This window comes from Podarcis vaucheri (genome assembly GCF_965113315.1).
Source record: "Podarcis vaucheri genome assembly, chromosome: 3".
NCBI lineage: Eukaryota > Metazoa > Chordata > Lepidosauria > Squamata > Lacertidae > Podarcis > Podarcis vaucheri.
Window position 1 is genome coordinate 86,706,547 of NC_138761.1, and position 19,251 is coordinate 86,725,797.

Genomic DNA, 19,251 nt, shown 5'->3' on the forward strand with positions numbered 1-19,251 from the left:
TCACTGCCCTTTTCCTATCTGCCCTCCACATTGACAAACCTAATTGTATGTGTCTGTTATATATTAGGGCAATCCTAAATTGTTCATTTATCTCCGGGGGGGGGGGGTGTTCCCCAGTGCCAATATATGTCTTTATTCTCCTCAATGTACAAATAAGTAATTGAGCATGGTTGAGTCATGAGAACAGACCCAGTTCAGACATCACATCACTTCATTGTTAAGGAACCTTAACTATGGTTCACTGTGAGGTCTGTACAGTGGTACCTCGGGTTAAGAACTTAATTTGTTCCGGAGGTCCGTTCTTAACCTGAAACTGTTCTTAACCTGAGGTACCACTTTAGCTAATGGGGCCTCCCACTGCTACCACGCCACCGCCATGCAATTTCTGTTCTTATCCTGAGGTAAAGTTCTTAACCAAAGGTACTATTTCTGGGTTAGTGGAGTCTGTAACCTGAAGCGTCTGTAACCCGAGGTACCACTGTACTGACAAACCATGATTTGCAAAGGACCAGGAAACCAGCATAGGGAGCAATGGTTTTAAGTGGATATACAAACAATGATTTGTGCTAACAGTGGCTTGGCGTCAAACATCTGAACTGTTAGAGATGATGCTCTGTCTCAAGAGGCTGCTACTAAGTAAATAAAAACCAAAAGCAGACAAGCAGCCCTGAACTATGGTTCACCATAGGCTGTGTGTGTCTCTAGGCTTGAATACACACAAGCCTGTTCTTTGGTTATGTTTATTAGCTACAGTTTTTGATCTCTGGCCGTCTAGGATTGTTCTTGATCAGTGTTCATTACTTATAATGGATAGCAGTACATTTATTTTGGCCCTGTGTTGACAAGCCATTAATATTCTGAAAAGTTCTCTAATGGCTTTGCATACTTTCAATACCTGCTTAGGGAGTGAACAATATATGATAACAGAAGGAAGATAAGAAAATGAAGGTGGAAATGAGTGTAGTTCATTCTTGCCTTAAAGTTAAAGTGAATTTGGTAAAAACCCTGCAAAGGTTGGAAAGCACTTTACACCATGGAGGTTTCGTTTGGTTAGAGTCCGATCACATTGAATATATTACTAAAATGGCACAAGTAAAGAGAGTGCTTCCCCCTCCCCTGCAACAGTAGATATATAGGGTAACTATTAATTAACTGACTGCAAGTGTTCCCATTGTTTATGACCTGCAGAAGAGAAAAACAAAGTAACATTTATTTATTTTTGAGAAGCTTAGGATTCCACTCCAGCATTTTGGAGGAAGAGAATATGGTGTTGAGATTATATGGTGAGTATCACTCTTGTTGCCTTTCTATAGGCCCCATTATGTGAATAACCATAGAATTACTGTGCCTCCATCCAAAGAAGGGATGGCACAATATTATGCGGTTCCATTTCCAATTACCAGCATGGGGGTGCAAAGGAAGTCCATTACAGTATTCTTCCTATTATATGTTCAGGAATATGAATTCTGAAGAGGATTCTGCATGGCGTATTTCTTTATTTACACTATTTATATGCCACCCATAACTAAAGTTCTCTGGACAACTGACAGCAAAAGTTAAAAACCGTTGTGCACAAAACTAAAACTATGAAATCTAATACCGCATCAAGCCAGCAACAGAAGATAACATCAATAAATCAAACCCACAGCAGCACCAAAGATTCACAGGTCTTAAAATTCCAGAAATATCCAAAGGGCCACTAAGTCACAACTTTAAAACCAAAAGACTGAAAATCCTGGGAAACTAAAAATTCTGGTGCCAAATATGTTCTAGGGGTCCCTCTACCCTCTGGAGCAAATTTGGGGAAGGACATGCATGAAGGAGGATGGGGGAGGGGAGATGGGAGGCAGATGGGAGGGGAGGCGTTAGTAGAATTTATTTGATTGTACACGTGATTACAAGATTATTATTTTTTGCGCTGCTTCACCAATGTTTGTGTGTGCATTAAAACACCACAAAACAAATATGTATGTACAATTATATCAAGGTATTTCATGAATGGTGGCTTACCTATACTGTGGAGCACATAAGTGCATCTGTAAAACACACACGCAAATAAACTTATGTAATCGCATGTAAAGATTTTAATGTTTTTTGCAGTGTGTTATCACCTTAAGATGACTGTTTTGCAGTGTTTTATCCATGCACCCATGCACTTGGGTAATAAGGGATGCAAAGCAGCTGAAGAAATGGAAGGCTGGAACAAAGTATGCATCCTTCCTTGTAATTCTTGTTTTTGTAGGCTAGGAAGAATGGTAATGTTCCTATCAAATATGTCTCCATTTTGAAAAGTCTATGAAATTTCTTCCAAGAATAAACACAAGGGTTTGACAGAACACCATCCTATCAAAACAACAGTTAAATGACTTAACAGTGAGTTTATGGTATGCAATCAATTGCCCAGTATTTATCTCTCCCTTGCATGTTTATTTAAATGAACGTTCTAGTGGCAAGATATAACACATTTGTTCATTCATATGCAGTACTGAAATCAGATGGGGAATGTAAAGGAGACTTGTTGAGTTGAATAGGGCAGGTCAGCAGTATCTCTTTGGGAAAATGAGTAAACCTCACTTGATTTTTATTGGCTGCTTTCCTCATTCTTCACCCTCCCCTCCACAGCTTCTTATAGTTCAACCATGTATGACATTCTGCTGAGTGGAAAATGAACCAAGCCAGATCAACTGCCTTTATAACAGGCAAGAGACTTGGGGTATATTTTACTTGTGGAAAGGTTAACATGCTGTTCGCCACCCACTGGACAATTGCCTTGTTGAGATTGAATTACGGAGCAACTCAATAAAATGCAACAAGACAGAAAACTAGTCACTCGGGATCTTAATCCACATATATGTATCTTATTAAACTCAGTGCAGCTTCTCAGGGAGAAGGGCTTAACATTGGCAGGGTTTGTTCATTGTTATAAGCCCACTTTCTTAAGGCTTGGACAGCTTGTCAGGACATTTCTGTCCACCTTGGGCAGATTTACATATTTTAGAATAGCAACATTTACACTATTACCTTTTGTCCCTGGGGACAAAACCACATGGCAGTCTCCTGGTAGTGTTTCACATGGCTGTTCTAAGTCATTTTCACCTACTGCAATCTCTTCTGGGAAGCTGCTGGTGCCTCTGTGGAAGGCTCACAGCACAAGTCCTGAGTGTTAATCATGCTGGTTCTCACACGGATGGAGTAGAACTTCAGTTTGGTTAACATTTTAATGAGAAACTTCCTAATTAACTTCTCAAAGCAGTACCTGAACCAAAACACAGCTAAACTTCAAAACTGACCTTTCTCCCTACAGCCCTGGAACCAAAAAAAGTGCACAAAATACCCTCTGAAATGCTGATCAGAGTCATAATCCTTTTATGCTGGAATCCCAGTACAGTGGTATCTCGGGTTACAGATGCTTCAGGTTACAGACGCTTCAAGTTACAGATTCCGCTAACCCAGAAATAGTACCTCGGGTTAAGAACCTTGCTTCAGGATGAGAACAGATGCTCCAGCGGCAGCGGGAGGCCCCATTAGCTAAAGTGGTGCTTCAGGTTAAGAACAGTTTCAGGTTAAGAACAGATCTCCGGAACGAATTAAGTACTTAACTTGAGGTACCACTGTGCTATGTTTCTAGAAAAAGAAGTGCCGAAGCTCCCCATGAACTTCCCCCTTGTTCTCTTAGAATAGCAATGGTGCCCACCTGAAAGGTGCCAGAGCTGAGCTCTGGCTGAAAAAAAAAGCCCTGTGGAACTCTATATTCTCACCTTCCTTCTGCACAGATGTGCATAATAATGTGCCATAAATGGATTAGATCCAAACTTGGCATTCCACAAATGGAACTGCTCCTTACATCTACAAAATGTTATTGATCCAATCAGGAGGTTCCACGGGCAGCAAGTGGGGTGGGGGACTTTGGCAGATTCTCCTTTACCCCCCTACAACCTAGTGCAATCCCCTGCATGCTTTTGGAGAGTCCCCCATCCCTCTGGAGCAGAATTTTGTGGGGTGCAAGGAGAGGCAGTGAGGAAGGGAATTTGGAACAAGTCACTTCCATGCTTCCATCAGCAGGAGCAAAGTCTAGATCCAAGCCATTGTTTTATCAGCATGTCACACTGCCATAGCATCAGTGCTGCATTGACAACACATGGCCACATAATTCTGCTGGCTCCGCTTCATGCTTGATTATGTTGCATTAACGAAGCAGATCCTGGTCATTGACATGCACCAAGAGCAAGCTTCAGAACTGCATTGTTCAAAGCAAACCCCATTAATGGCACTTTAACAAACGAGTTTGATGACATATTTAGCCACAGCTCGTAAACTTTTGGTGTTCCAGAATAGCATGCAAACAGTAATTGTCTGAAAAAGCACATGCCGGCAAGAAAATGACACACTGGGGACTTGTATGGTAACTATTTCTGGATGGATTTACAATGGAGGTCTGCTTTGTGCGGCTAAAGCATCTTCTTTTTAAATAGTCATCTGCTCAATAAGTTTCAACTTATTCCTTAGACCAATAAAAATTAAGGCTGCAATTTCAAAGGCCTCTGGGGAAATTGGACGTGTAATTCCCATGACTACTAATTTGATATGAATATTGCTACCCAGACAAAATTATTTTAGCCTAAATTGTTGCTTACTGTGCCACTTCCTAATCAAATCATTTGACCTCCTAAAAATCTTTAGCATCTTGACTGCCCCATGTCTACACTGAAGTCTGAATCCTTGTTTGCAAGTTTTCTCCAGCATGCCAAATCTGAGTGAGCAGCGGGTTAGGTCTTGATAACTAAAATATATTTGTAAAGGCATTCAGTAGAAAAGACAGGCCCAGCTTCAGTGAAATATCCCCTCACCTACAGTAGAGGTGTCTTTTTAAAAAACATATGAAATGAAATGAAATGAAAATTCCATCAGCAACCAGGGCATTTGCACTCTTTCTTAAACCTTGTGACTCCCGAATTTTATTGTCATGTTTTGAGCTATGCTCAAAGGTGCATTACAGGCAAACCGTTAGCATGTCACAAAAGCTTTACAATGCAGTCCTATACATGTCTATTTGGAACAGGTGTTATCTCAAGTGAGGTCTTTGGTCTATCTAGGGTAGTGTTATCAACATTGGGTGGCAGCAATTCTCCAGGATTTCAAAAGGAGTTCTGCGTTACCTTTCAGAACAAGATTTCACACCGAGTTCAGAGTTATCATTAAGCCCTATCCAGAGATGCCAGAAACTGAACCCAGCAGATTTCACATGCAAAGTCCTAGCGCTCTAATACTGAGCTACAGTCCTTTATTGAGTCCAGTGAGGCTTACTTATTCACAGGGAAACCAAAAGGCTTGTTTACAAAGCTATTGTACTATCAATCTTACTGTACACTTGTGAAACACGGACCACTTATAAACACTATCTCCAACTCCTCAAAAGATTCCATCAACAGTGTCTCCAGAAAAAAATACATTATATATGAACTAATGTCAGTGTACTGGAAGAAGCAAAGATCACCATTGCTGAAGCAATGATTCTTCAACATCAACTTTGTTGAACTGGTCATGTTGTTCGGATGCATGTTTATCATCTTCCAAAGCAACTACTCTATTCTGAACTTAAAAATGGAAAGTGTGATGCTGGTGGTCAACAAAAGAGGTTTAAAGACTCTCTCAATGAAAATCTAAAAAAAAATTGTAGTATAAAAACTGACAATTGGGAAACACTGGCCTGCGAGTGCTCCAGTTAGAGAAGAGCCTTTACCAAAGGTGTCATGGACTTTGAAGACCCTCAAACTCAGGATGAAAGAGAGAAACAAGCTAAGAGGAAGGCACGTTTGATCAACTCCCACCCAGAAACCTAAGTCCCCACCGTGGAAGGTCGTGAATTCGCCTCCACAGTCGCCTATGGACACACTGTTAAGACTGTGTTCATGGAAGACAATTTTACTCGGCTATGAGTGATCGCCGAAGAAGACAACTTATGCTAAGGTGAGTGGCTATAGGACGGCAGCCTTAAACTTATTAATACCGGAGACACCCTAGTTTGTACAAGACGGGATCTCTGATTTCTGGCAATTCCTCTTTCTCCTGCTGTGCTTCCCATGCCATATCCCACAACATTCTGGAGGGTCCCTCAATAATCAGGAATGACTTCTGAAGCAATGCAAAAAGCTGCAGTACAAAGGAGAATGCAGGGTAGCCCTGTTGCATATGTGGAACTCTATTCACAGTTCTATGGATGTTTCCTAGTATTGCAAAGGCTGAAAAGAGCTGCAGCCATTTGCAGTACCTGAAAAATGGAGGAAGGCAATTTCCTTTCCTCTGCCTCATCCCTTTCACCCACCTTGATTTAGAAAGATCCCCACTAGGAGGGAAGGGCAAATCTGTCATTTTTTGTTGCTCTCTGTTTCTCATTTTTCCAAGTTTAAATTCAGTTCTCCGTGTGCCCATATTAGTCTGTGGTTATTGTTATTATTTTTTAAAAAGGTGCTCATGAAAGTTCATCAGCATTTGCATGTGAATGTTGCCTAGCGTATGCATTTTTGTATGCAATTATGCCCAAATATATACAATTTTGCAAAATTATGTTATTTTCTCATATGAATGCATTTTTGTCCACACTTTATTCTAGCATATGCACTTTGGTATCGATTACTTAGCTGAAGAACTACATTTCCAAAATGAGAGAACTGCAAATTTCAAGGGATGTCTGTGTTCATTGTACTGCATTTAAAACAGAAGCTACACCGGTTCAAAATGTTATGGCTGTGCTTTTGCAAATGTTAACAGGATATAATTAGCATTTGTTATAGGTAAAATAAAATTGGACACATTAGCAGGCAAGTTGAACAATTGATTGCTTCTTACTGAATAATGAAAAAGTTCATGCTGATTTCTTTTATAGAATTTCAATTTATTTATTTATACTTTCATTACTGTTGCTTTGAACACTTAAATCTGATAGAGTTTTATGTGACTCCAAAGCTCACACCATCAGCATTTTGGACATTAATGAACCCAATAAAAGGCATTATATACCCTGTATTTTTAACACCATTACAAGTGCTCTTATTTGACTGAGTATTTGTTATGATTTTGTGGGGAAATCCAATTGAGCAAACAATGCCTTTGAAGAAACAATGTTGTAATAAAAGATCAAAGTTCATAAAATAAATCGTACTAGCGATGGATAATATCTGATTATCTCTTCAGCAACACAGAGGCATCTCAAACCTACACAGAGTTTCAACCTTATGTCCTGGGAAAAATCAGTGCAGGAAGGAAATGAAATTGTTATGCACCAGATTCCAGTCACCCTGATTCAAGGATTATGCTTAAATGTCAAGCCACAAAATGAATGCAAAGAATGCAAACATACTTTTGTCCTTTGTGCATTCACAAAATCTGCAAAAGGCTCTCCATTAACCTATTTTTAACTATGGCCAAGTTTTCACTGAAGTAGCAAACTCCCCTCACTATACAACTTCAATTTGCAAGGCCACACAAGGGATGGACAGGTCAGTCTATAGCCAATCTAACTCAATTTTGCATGTACCCATTCATACGTATCCTATGCCATTTCTGCTTTATTTGGTTAAGATGGTCTGAACATTTTTACTTAAACAATGGTTGCTGACTTGGTTCAGCAACTTTGATCTCAGCCTCACCTCATGTCTCCAGCTCTGCTGCTTTTCCCGTGGGATCTCGCAACAGTTCTGAACATGACACTGTGGTGTTAACTGTAGTTTTTAAACTATGAGCTCCTTCAGGAAGTCACAGGGCTAATGATGAGCTGCATAAATGTTACTAAGTGACTTGAACCTTTGACAGTCTACACTGCATAGAGGTACATGTATTCCCTTGGTGATTAACAATAACAAAATTGAAGCCTACATTCAAGCCTCCTTAAAAAAATCTAATAAAAGACTGCAAGGAAGCTGGGATCAAAGTATGAAAGCCATGCTTCAATGCAATTGTTTAAATAAACATATGGGGGAAAGATGTGATACAGTAAAAAATATTTTAAAAAAACCAAATACACCCCGTTGGTTAAGAGGGGAGTGGAGGGGAAGAAAGAAAGCTTTGCAGGATGCTAGGCCATTTTAAGACAGCAAAATCAAAAGGCGTTACAGGTGTCATTTCCAAGTATGAACAGGACACTTCCAGAGTTTTGCTATTTTTTTGGGGGGGGGGGAATTCAACCACCTACTAACAAAATCAAGCTGCGTGATTATGGTTGGTTTAGGAGCTATGGGCAATAATCATGCTGTCCCCAATCATGCTGTTCCTTTTTGCAAGAAGGAAAGTGATGAGTAAATGCACAGAGGAGAATGGAATGCCACCTGCTTTGATGCACCATGATGCATGTCCTCTCAAACATATACTCGATAAACAGGCAATCTGGAAGTGCCCTAATTCAGCTTTGCACGCACCCTGAGGAGGATTTATGGCAGTGCGAGTGGTGCAGCAGCACTGGGTGCACAGCCGGGGGGGGGGCTTCTCAAAGCCTGGCTTTACGAAAGAGGTGTGAGGACACTGACAAGGTCCTAGAGTTCTCCTGCCCCCTTCCCAAAGCCAGGCAAGCACTTATCAGGCTTTGGGGAGGAGGAGGGGGGGAGGAAGGGCTCTAGGATCTTGCCAGAGCCTTGCACTTTCTTCGCAAAGCCCGCAGCCATGCTGCAAAGGCTGGGGGAAAGGCATCAAATAATGACCTTGCACAAGGTGGCATGTTAGCTCAGTTGGTTAGCGTGTGGTGCTGTTAACACCAATGTCACAGGTTAAATCCACGTATGGGACACCTGCATATTTCTGCATTGCAGGGGGTTGAACTAGATGATTCTCAGAGTCCCTTCCAACTCTACAATTCTATGATTTTGTGTTTACTCCTGACACTCCACATCTGCCTAACCCAATAATCAAATCATGAACATCAGTATTATATTGGAGTGGGCACAGCAGGAATGACAACATTGTTAGTGTGGCCAGTGGTGCAATATTGCTCCCTCCTCCATGCATTGAGTGTTTAGAGAAGCCGGTGTAAAATGTACTATAGTTTCACAGGAATTTGTAAGGGGGTGAATGTTGAAGTGCTTTTGTACTTCTGCCTACAGACCAACTGTCTTGGACACCTGGTCTGCTGAATTCTGGCTGCATCAGCACCATACCTCATTTTACATTTCAAGCTAGAAAAGACCTTCTAAAGGAAATGATGCTTGATTCATAATATAGCTGAGCATTATCAACTGGACAAATGTGTATCCTGAACCTGACAATTGTGAACCAGCAGCCTCACTAATGAATGTAAATCAAGTGATCTGCAGGCCTTTGTGAACAGGGATGCAGGGACAGAGGGGATACTCCATTCAGTTCACATTCAGTTCTGAAACAATATGCAAACCGAAACACGGCCATCTTTCAAAATTCACACTTCTCCAAAATTGCAGTGCCATTCCCCACCCAAGTAATGTGCACAAAAATGCATATACTGTGGTAAGGTGTGCACTGGTGAAAATAACAAAAATGCATTGGGGTAGGGAAAATTGCTTTTCAAAAGCATGTTTGCTAGAATAAATTCACACTAAAATGCTGATTAATATTTATTAGGTTTCTTTCTTTAAAAAAATGTAAACTGATGTGGAAATGCATAAATGAGATAAATGTATAAATGAGAAGCTGAGAGAAGCCACAATTGATGGGCTCTCTCATCCTTATTTGTGAATGAGCCTTTATGAGATAAAACAAAAGGGAGACTGAATGGATGTTAGTATCTATTAATTGTAAAAATCTGATTGAACACACTTTTGGTGCTTATAGGCCCAGCCCTCACCATTTTCTAGTTAGAAACTTCCCTGAGGATGAGCTGCAATCGAAAGGCTAATTTTCACAGATATGCACGCAGTATGTTTTCTTGTAACTTGATTACCCACCCACATCTGACAACTAGTGACTGACCATGCGAGTCCCAGCCTCAGGCTGCAATGCACTGCTTGAATTCCAAAAGTACTTGAAATATTATTTTTCATATGTTTTTACTACTCATCTCTTGCTGGATACTTTGAGGAACACACCGATAAAATGTTTCCCACATGGCGGTGATAATCTGGTGGAGTAGAGTGGAATGGAGTGTGTGTGTAAAGGGTGCAGTTTAGAAGGACACATGCATAAAACATGTCTATCAAGAAGGTCCAACTATGAGGGAAACTATCTGATGAAATGACAGATGAATAACCCTGTTACAAAGAGATAAATAGACCAGCCAGGACACAGAAGTGATTCTTTGGTTGTAATTGTTTTCTCTTCCTCAAGGTTACTAGCCAACAAATGGAATTACTTTGGAAGGAAGTATGTGATGAAAGCTCCTCATAAGGGAACAAACAGAATTCCCTTCTCTTCACAACCCAGCTGAATATACGCAATGGACTGCTCACTTTGACATTTTAATTAGATTACTGGTCACTACTTGCCCTACTAAGAATGCAAGATAGGTATAAATCTACACACATTTGGTAAAGGTATGACAGTCTGAGGAAAAAGGGAATTTCCCCTCTAGAAGGAAGATGCAAGTTTATTTTATTGACTTGCAAAAGAAGCCAGTCTGCAAAGTTAAAACAACCCACTTGACAAATAATCCACCCCTCCCTCTTTTTAAATCTAATTCACAAGGGTTAAATAAAGGGTATGAAGGGTAATCTGGAATTGCACTTCACTGTGTTTCAAGACAGCCAATATTATAAGAAAAGCTTTTGTCTCTTTGTTCATTTCCTGATGAATTTCACATAAACACAGATTTCTGTTCTTGGAATCCACTTGCGGTCATATGGTTTTGCCATTCTTAATTGCTGATCCCAGCAAAAATACCAACCTATTATTTCTGTGTTTTTGCGTTTATATTTACACATCTCTTTGAAATTGATAGATAAGAAATGAACGGCTGATTGATCGGATTATCCTGCCATTCCCCTAAGACTAGCCAGGTGACATATAGATGGATGGCCCTCTGCCCCCATTTATTGAGGAACTTAGACTAGAAGAAGATTGATCCCTAGGGCAAGACCTGCCAAAAGAGAAAAGGACACTATTTATGTAAGTGGTGGTGGTGGCGGTGAGAATACTGTTAGCACAGAATTGGAAGACTGGAGAAATTCCAATAAAAGAACAATGGCAAGAAAAACTGATGAGTTACCGGTATGTGGAATTGGTAAAGCTGACACACAGACTTCGGGAAAAGGACAATAGGGGGTTTGAAAAAGAGTGGGAACCTTTTATATTATATTTGCAGAAACAAAGAAAGAATATTTACCTGATGGTAGGATCTAAATAAATATTCACAACTTTATGGATAGGAAACAGATAATGCAATAAAAGGAAAAATATGGTATTTGTAGAAAACAGCAGAATATACGAATGAGGTTAATAAATCAAAAACGGAAGTTGAGGGAAGTCCAAAAGGGGGGAGGGAGAGATGTGATGTAAGCTGTATGTTATAAGTATATTTGTAATGAGAGAAAAGAAAATTAATTTAAAAATAATAATAAAAAAATAGAAGAAGATTGATCCCTGCTGGCTGTTGCCGACCACTCTCTATTTACCCTATGCATGCCACCCTAAGCTTCTTAGTGAAATGTTATGATAAACAAAAATAATAATAATGTTTTTACCATGAGAAGGTAAAAGACCAGACGTTGTTGGATTCCAACGCCCATCAGCCCCAGCCAGCACAAAAATTGATTGGGGTGATGGGAGTTGTAATCCAGCAAAAACTGGAGTACCACGGTTTCTTGAGTGTTGAACTGGAAGAATCCAAATTACTTATTGGACAAGAGTGATCCCATGGAGTTCTGGAGCAGGAGGGAGAAGCAAAGGTGGAGGAGCCATGCCAGCTTATGCTGGCAGGACAGAGGATGTGGTGAGGCCTCCCCTCGTTCATTGTTCAGGGGGCTTTTACTTTAAAAAAAAGCTTATTTCCCACTGATTTCAAAAAGAGATAAAATATGCCAATTCCAGGGCTAGTAAGGTTGTTCCCAATTCTCATGGGAATGGTGGTGCCTAGAGAACAGGAAAGTTTGGGATCCTATGGATCCACAGAATCTCCCAGCATACCCCCATGGGTGCCTCCACCATCAGAAGAGCACTGTCTGCATACCTTTCTACAACCTCAAAGAGGTATAAGGTCAGATCTCTTTATCCTAGGCTGGATTTCTCACTGACCTTGGAGAGCAGGAGTTCCAAAAAACCCTTATGGTCTCTGGGAACCCCTCTCAGGGAGCATAAGATTGCAACTAGAAAGGCAGATGAAGCAAATAAAGGTTTTTATTAGAGCAAATGGAAATTATGAGACTCAAGAGAGAAAAAGACTGAACTTTAATAGAATTGCATTAAAAAGTTTATCTCTACCTGCCTTGAGGCAACATAAATGACTCATGTGAAATAAATAAAAAAATAACCCATGTTTTCATAATTTGTTAACAGTTCAAATAGTTTTTAATGGTTAAATCCATCCACTAGTTCATTAGCTAGGAATAAACTTTCAATGTGGCAATTTTTATTCTGTTCCCTTCTTTCTGTTAAGCCATATTAGAATTGTTGTCAACACAGTCCAGAGATTTTATGAGATACAAGGAGTGCGCAAATTTATTACATCTGGATAAGAACTCTTCGAAGGCAATTATTGAAGAATTTACTTGAAGAATCAGTTTTAATACTGCATGAAACAGCCTCATAATCTTTTATTTCATTGGTTCTCAACCCAGCACAACCCTTCTTCCCGATTTTGACATCTTTGTCTGAAATGCATGGATGGGATATTATCCAAAAGATGCTTTGATATATCTTTCATTCCATTTCACTAATCTAACTTCTCCCCCATTTCATTTAAAATCACAGAGGGAATAAGGAATGTGGATGTGTAACAGTGGCCAATGTGGGGCCCAAAAAAGTACAGAAAAATAAGCTTAGGGTGACGAAAAATGAAGCGGCTCCTATTTGGGCTTAAAAGTAGGTCATGGATCAGGAAATGTTGAGAACTACTGGTGTAGAGGCAAGTAGAGATGGAATCCAACTCAACCAGAAAGGTCCAATAAGGTTAGAGTTTTGGATGTCTAAACTGGGACAGGAGGATCGCCATAGGGATCATGTAAGGAACATGGGAGGAAGATCAGTTTGGTAATCAGAGAGTCTCAAGGTTACAGTGTGAATCAGAGGTCAGGGTTGAAGACATCTTGCCCAGGTCATGAAGTTAGCAGTGATGAACAGGATCTTTGTGGAAAGCATACGACTGAGATGTAGGACTTGGGCCTGTACCATAACCAAAAAAGAAATTAAGGAAGAGAGAATGGAGAATAAAGAAGGGGCAGCAAAAGAAACCGTGTTGCAGTATTAAGTACGGGTGTGTTGTGATGTATCAATGTATTAGTTATCGGAATGATAGGAGAAGGAAACACTTTATACCACACCACTGGGAATAGACCATTAATCTAATGTTTAAAATGTCAGTCTGACCTGTTTTAGAGGAGTGAAAACCTGTGAATTTTGTGCAAACGCTAAGAAAATACTCTTTCAAAAAATTTTGATGGGGAAAAATTCTCCGTTTATCAGACACTGAAAGATCAATATTATCTGCTAGCCTTCTGATTTATGAGGTACCTCAGAAAGACTCCCTTTTTTACCTCCCATCTAACAAGTGGTTGAAGTCATTCAGTGATTTGGGATGGGATGGCATCATCCCGATGATGATACCTAGCTCTTATCTCTCATTTCTATCTTCTATTCCCAGGGAGCCTAGGAAATTTATACAACAAATGCCAATGTAAATAAATTGAATCTTAATCCAGACAAGATATCTGTTGGGGCACTAATGATCTGACTGTATGCCCTGAAATATCGGGAGACATTCTTACTCCATCACTAAAACCAACACAAAAAGTACAAAATTAATTTATATTAATAAATGCTTGGGGGTGTTTTTTTTTTAAAAAAAACACCTAATCAGGACAGAGTCTTTCGAAATGAAGAATAAAATGAAGTGTAGCTCTCACTCATTCATGGTAGCTGTGTACACACCATACATTAAAAGCACAAACCCCCAATTTCTGGGAACTATACTGAAGCTGAGACTCCAATACTTTGGCCACCTCATGAGAAGAGAAGACTCCCTGGAAAAGACCCTGATGTTGGGAAATATAGAGGGCACAAGGAGAAGGGGATGACAGAGGACGAGATGGCTGGATAGTGTTCTCGAAGCTACCAGCATGAATTTGACCAAACTGCGGGAGGCAGTGGAAGACAGAAGTGCCTGGCGTGCTCTGGTCTATGGGGTCATGAAGAGTCGGACACGACTAAATGACTAAACAACAATAGTCTACCCCCACAGCACTCCAATTCCCAGTACCCTTCACAAACTACATTTTCCAGGATTATTGGAAGGGGGTCCTTTAAATGTATTCTGCATATGCAGCCTGAGTGGGTCTGACTGGTTTGGAACTGATCCTATGGATCCATAAATCATTGCCCTTACACATTAAGGCAAAGCTTTCCAAACTCTGTGTCGTGACACGTTAGTGTGTTGGCTGCAGTGTGTAGGCGTGTTGTGTGAACATTCTCCACGCTCCTCCCGGGACTGGAAAGGGGTTAGTTTAACCTCTGGTTTGTCAGTAAAACTGAATTACTGTGTCACAAAATGACGCATGTCTAAAAAGTATGTCACCAACATGAAAAGTTTGGAAAGCTCTGCATTAAGGCAAAAGCCTTGCCTTTATCTTTTGTCATGTCATCATATTAACCAAACCTGGTTGGCTACTTAGTGATGTAGTGTTGCCTATTGGCTAGTCACCTGTCATGTGACTAATTGTGAAGGTAGGAGACGAACACTGCCACCTGCCAGTGGCTACAGCCAGGAAGCCAATAGAAACAGTATCTGGAAGATGGGGAATAATGCAGCAGCAACTGGAACACCAGATAAGATTTTTTAAAAGTAAATATTCTTGCAACCAAAGGACTTTCTGGATATATGTTAGCATGTGTGCACAGAGAGAGAGGGAGAGAGAGAGAGAAAGAGAGAAAGAGAGAGAGAGAGAAATGGCTATTTTTGCCCAAAAGATCCACATGGGACAGAATTCAGTACAGTCTGAGTATTAAATATGCTTTTGGATAGAGACCAATCTGGGAATTCTCTGAATGGAACCATAAGAAACTATATGATAGATATAAGAACTGAGAATTCGTCCTAAAATAGATTTTTAAAAAACCAAATAGTTTAATGACTTTTGCACATTTAAATTCTGTAGTTAAAGCATTAGAGCAGACATTTTTCCTAGGTCAGTACCTATCATATGTTTGCTGCAGCAGTACTTTTACTGTTCATATGTCTTTTCAGAGTTCATAATATAGCCTGTACGTTTATTTTAAGAGCTTGAAATCTGTCATGTGCCAGTTGTGAACCGTGTTGACATTTTCATAGCTGGCAGCTTTGAACTTTTGGTAACATGATTTCCCTTCACAGAGGAAGAGAAATCCTGCCAGGAGCATATTACCCAGAAGGCAATACAGTATATACCATTCTTTGACACGATACTCACAGCCACATTTTCCCAGGGGTATAGTGCTACATGTGCAGCCAAGTGTTCCTGTTGATGTTCAGTTATAGCTGGAGCATCTACAAACTGCCATCAATTTGGTTTTTTCGTTTCAGGTTCTGAATCTCCAAACCCATTTACTGAGGTGGTTTGTTTTCTCATTTTTGTTCCCATCTCCCTACACCTTCTGGGTAACAGCAGGCAGGAGACATTTTCGCTGCGCTTTCATTTTCTCATAAATAATATTCCAATGCAGGTGATTCAAATACAAATTCCACCAATGATGTTATACTCAGAATTGTTATGTTCCCCATACACCGGAGCCTTTAGATTTGCATGTAAGGGCACACAATTCAGCACAATTTCAATGAGAAACCATGAAGTAGGTGCCTTGCTCTCCCATTGAAATCAATACATAGTGTTTAGCTGGAATGTGCCCACAGATTCCACATACCTTGTCTGCATCCCTCAATCCACACTACTTCTCCTTCTGACACAATTCAGCAGCAGCAAAGGAAGGGGAAGAGATAGGGCCAATGGCAGGCCAGAACATGTGCTGCTCAGTCCTATTGGTATTGCCCCTGAGAAGACTGTGACCATGCCAACAAGGACAAACATGCCCTTTCCCCAGGGAAAAGGAACAATCACTCAAAGAGTCTGTTTATGCTCAGGCAGCTGCTTTGTGTTAGTTTTTTTCAGTGCGTCATGTACCATCTGTACAGCGAACATCTACAGGGCCATGCATAACTAACCTCTGAGATGGGCTTCACGGGTGACGGTGAAACACCACCAACCATTTCTGCTTCCAGATGGCTACCCCTTCTCTGCTGTCTGATGGTGAACTCATACATTTCCTCCACTCACTTCTTTTGAGTAAGATTCTAAAAAAGGGGGAGGACATTTTGTACTTCTTTCAAGTTACACTTGATTTGTCTGGTACATCAAAACATCTGAGCTGTTAACGGTGATCAGAGATGTCTCGAAGTCAGGGCAGGGAAAACCTTATGAGCAGGAATAGCAAGTGAGAACTGGCTCAGCAGGTACTGCCCCTCACAAACTCTGCTTACCCCCATACCGTCCAGGTAAGTCACAGTGACATTAGGATCAGGAGTGAGGCACTGGTCCACTGTGCCAGTCACTCCTGCTCACTAGTATATCTATCTTTCGGTTCCTGGTTTTGTTTGAAATATATTGGGGGAGGCCAACTTCTGCATTTTTGGAAGCCAGATTCACTACACAGTATTTCTGGGGAGATCTCTGCTCAGTTCTTGGAGAGCTGCCACTGCCAGTTGGAGGAAGTACTGGACTTAGATGAATCAGTGGTCTTGCTTTGTCCATAGCTCAGCAGCAGAGCATCTTGTGTCTATGCAGAAGGACCCTGGTCCAATCCCCAGCATCTAAGGTACAGTGGGAGTGAACTCTCTCTGAAATCCTGGACAGAAGAAGAAGAGTTTGGATTTGATACCCCGCTTTATCACTACCCAAAGGAGTCTCAAAGCGGCTAACATTCTCCTTTCCCTTCCTCCCCCACAACAAACACTCTGCGAGGTGAATGGGGCTGAGAGACTTCAGAGAAGTGTGACTAGCCCAAGGTCACCCAGCAGCTGCATGTGGAAGAGTGGAGACGCGAACCCGGTTCACCAGATTACGAGTCTATCGCTCTTAACCACTACAGCACACTGGTCAGTGCAGACAATACTGAGCTAGATGGACTAATGGTCTGACTCAGTATTATGCAGCTTCCTATGTCCCTCTGTATGAAAAAGCTTCAGATATTTGTTCAGAAAGGAAAGTTTGGGTGGGGGGGAGAATGACAATCCCAGGGCTAAGTAAATGTTCCAGACAGGATGCAGATTCAAAGAAGAAAAGCACCACAAAATAAGCACAGTAGAATAGTCAGTCAGTTAAGCTTTCTTGTTTGGCTACAACAATTGTGGTTATATGTGCTTTGCCCAGCTATGTGACTTGGGAAGCCACAGAGATCAGGAAATGCTGTCCCTAAAGACCAAGGAAGTAGTTCAGAGATTGACTCAGCTGACGCAATGCACTTGGGAAACTTCAAAGCTTGGCTTATATGAGTCTGAGCTTTTCCATTGTGTGCTCTTGCAACAGGCCCAGGCATCAAAATACTATTATTTATTGATTAGCAATATAAATGTGCTGATTTGCTTTACTTGCCTCTAAGTCTTCTTCCCTTCTAGTCTGAATCCTGGGCACAACCTCTTGCGCAACATCCACTTTACCTGCAATAGAAACATAAAGAGTAAAAAGATAATGAATCATTTTAAAAATATTTCAAAATTGTAATACTCAAAACCCCATATAATAGGAATTGAACTTTGATTGATGAAACTGGAAAGATATACAGGATCAGATTCTATCTATTATTCCAAGCCTTCAGACAATATGGAACAGGTTTTAATATTTGGCCCAGATGGTTCCCCCATAGCGGCCATTGACAGCTTTATCCTCCATTAATTTGTCAGCTCTTCAGTGATTAGAAATATATTAACCCCAAGTATCTATCTTGGCCATTGACCAAATGAAATTTCAAAGGGTCAGCCATTTTTACCTTTCTTCTGTTTGCAAACTGCTGCCTAAAATTGCTCCATGTTCTTGTTTTATAACCTTACACTGTTCACAGGACATCAGTTAATTCACAGCAGGTTCTCAAGTGATGTTCTTACTGTAAATACTACATCTTCAGGGTTAACCAATATTGTATATATGTGGGCTTGGATCCAAATGCCTTGCATGAGCAGAAAGTCACTTCTGTTTTCGCAAACCAGCCCCCCCTCCATTTTGTTATTCCCCAGTTCTGCTGCTGGTCCCTCAGGCCCCAACCCAAGTTGCTCCAGAGACTCCCTCAGTCTTCAGGAATAGCTTTTGAAGGCTGCAATGAGAGAGAGAGAGACAGAGAGACAGAGAGAGAAATGCCAGAAAGCCCCATTGTGTGAACAGAGTATTATGCATGCTTCTTTGGATCCAAACTATGTGTACATTTACCACTTGAATATTGTAATTGTCTCTAATACTGATGGGACACACACAGACCACTTACAGGACATGTAGTGTCAGGGAGGGGGGTTGCTTTCCTGAGTCCTCCTTCCAAGCTATTAATCACTCACACACACACACACACACACACACACACACAGGCACCGACCAGGTTACCAGGCTTTATTGGCTTCTTCTCTGGCACCAGTTATAGAACATCAAACAGCAAGTCTAAAACATGGCATGTTCTCTCCCTCCCTCAGCAGGTTAACTCAAAGATTTATAGCGGCTGGAGAGTGCTGGCAACCAGCCAGCCCCATCACATGCTCCCACTTTGGGGACTAATTGTTACTGCCTGCCTGAGGGGCCCCACCCAGTGATACTTGCTCACAGGATCACTACTTCATGACATGTGGAACCTGAAAGTTCCAGAGAAGAATGAGATCACTAGGTAAGTAGAAGTGATTGCCACCCCTTCAGACAAAGTTGGGTGGTTTGATTGTTCCCTCTCAGAGACGGCTTACAACATATCTAAAAACATGATAAAAAAACCAGTCCTTAAAAACTTCCCTGAACCGGGCTGCCTTCAGATGTCTTCTAAAAGTCAGATAGTTGTTTTATTTCCTTGACATCTGAAGGGAGGGCATTCCACAGGGAGGGCACCACCACCGAGAAGGCCTGGTTCCCTGTAACTTTGCTTCTCACA

The 19,251-nt window shown here is 40.9% G+C and overlaps 1 protein-coding gene across 2 annotated transcripts in view; it reads right to left on the bottom strand.

Annotated features, from left to right (window-relative positions):
• The window catches only part of LOC309529929 (uncharacterized protein), a 237,682-nt gene that overhangs the window by 72,586 nt on the left and 145,845 nt on the right, over window positions 1-19,251 (bottom strand). The window contains exon 2 of one of the 2 annotated variants that reach the window (XR_014218512.1): window positions 17,727-17,791. Coding sequence is in view for 1 of the 2 variants with exons in the window: in XM_082218408.1 (XP_082074534.1) it covers window positions 16,301-16,399 (99 nt within the window). In the remaining variant the exon portion in view is untranslated. Of the gene's footprint in view, window positions 1-16,300; window positions 16,414-17,726; window positions 17,792-19,251 lie in introns of those variants that run through there. The other variant, XM_082218408.1, reaches the window with a different exon arrangement.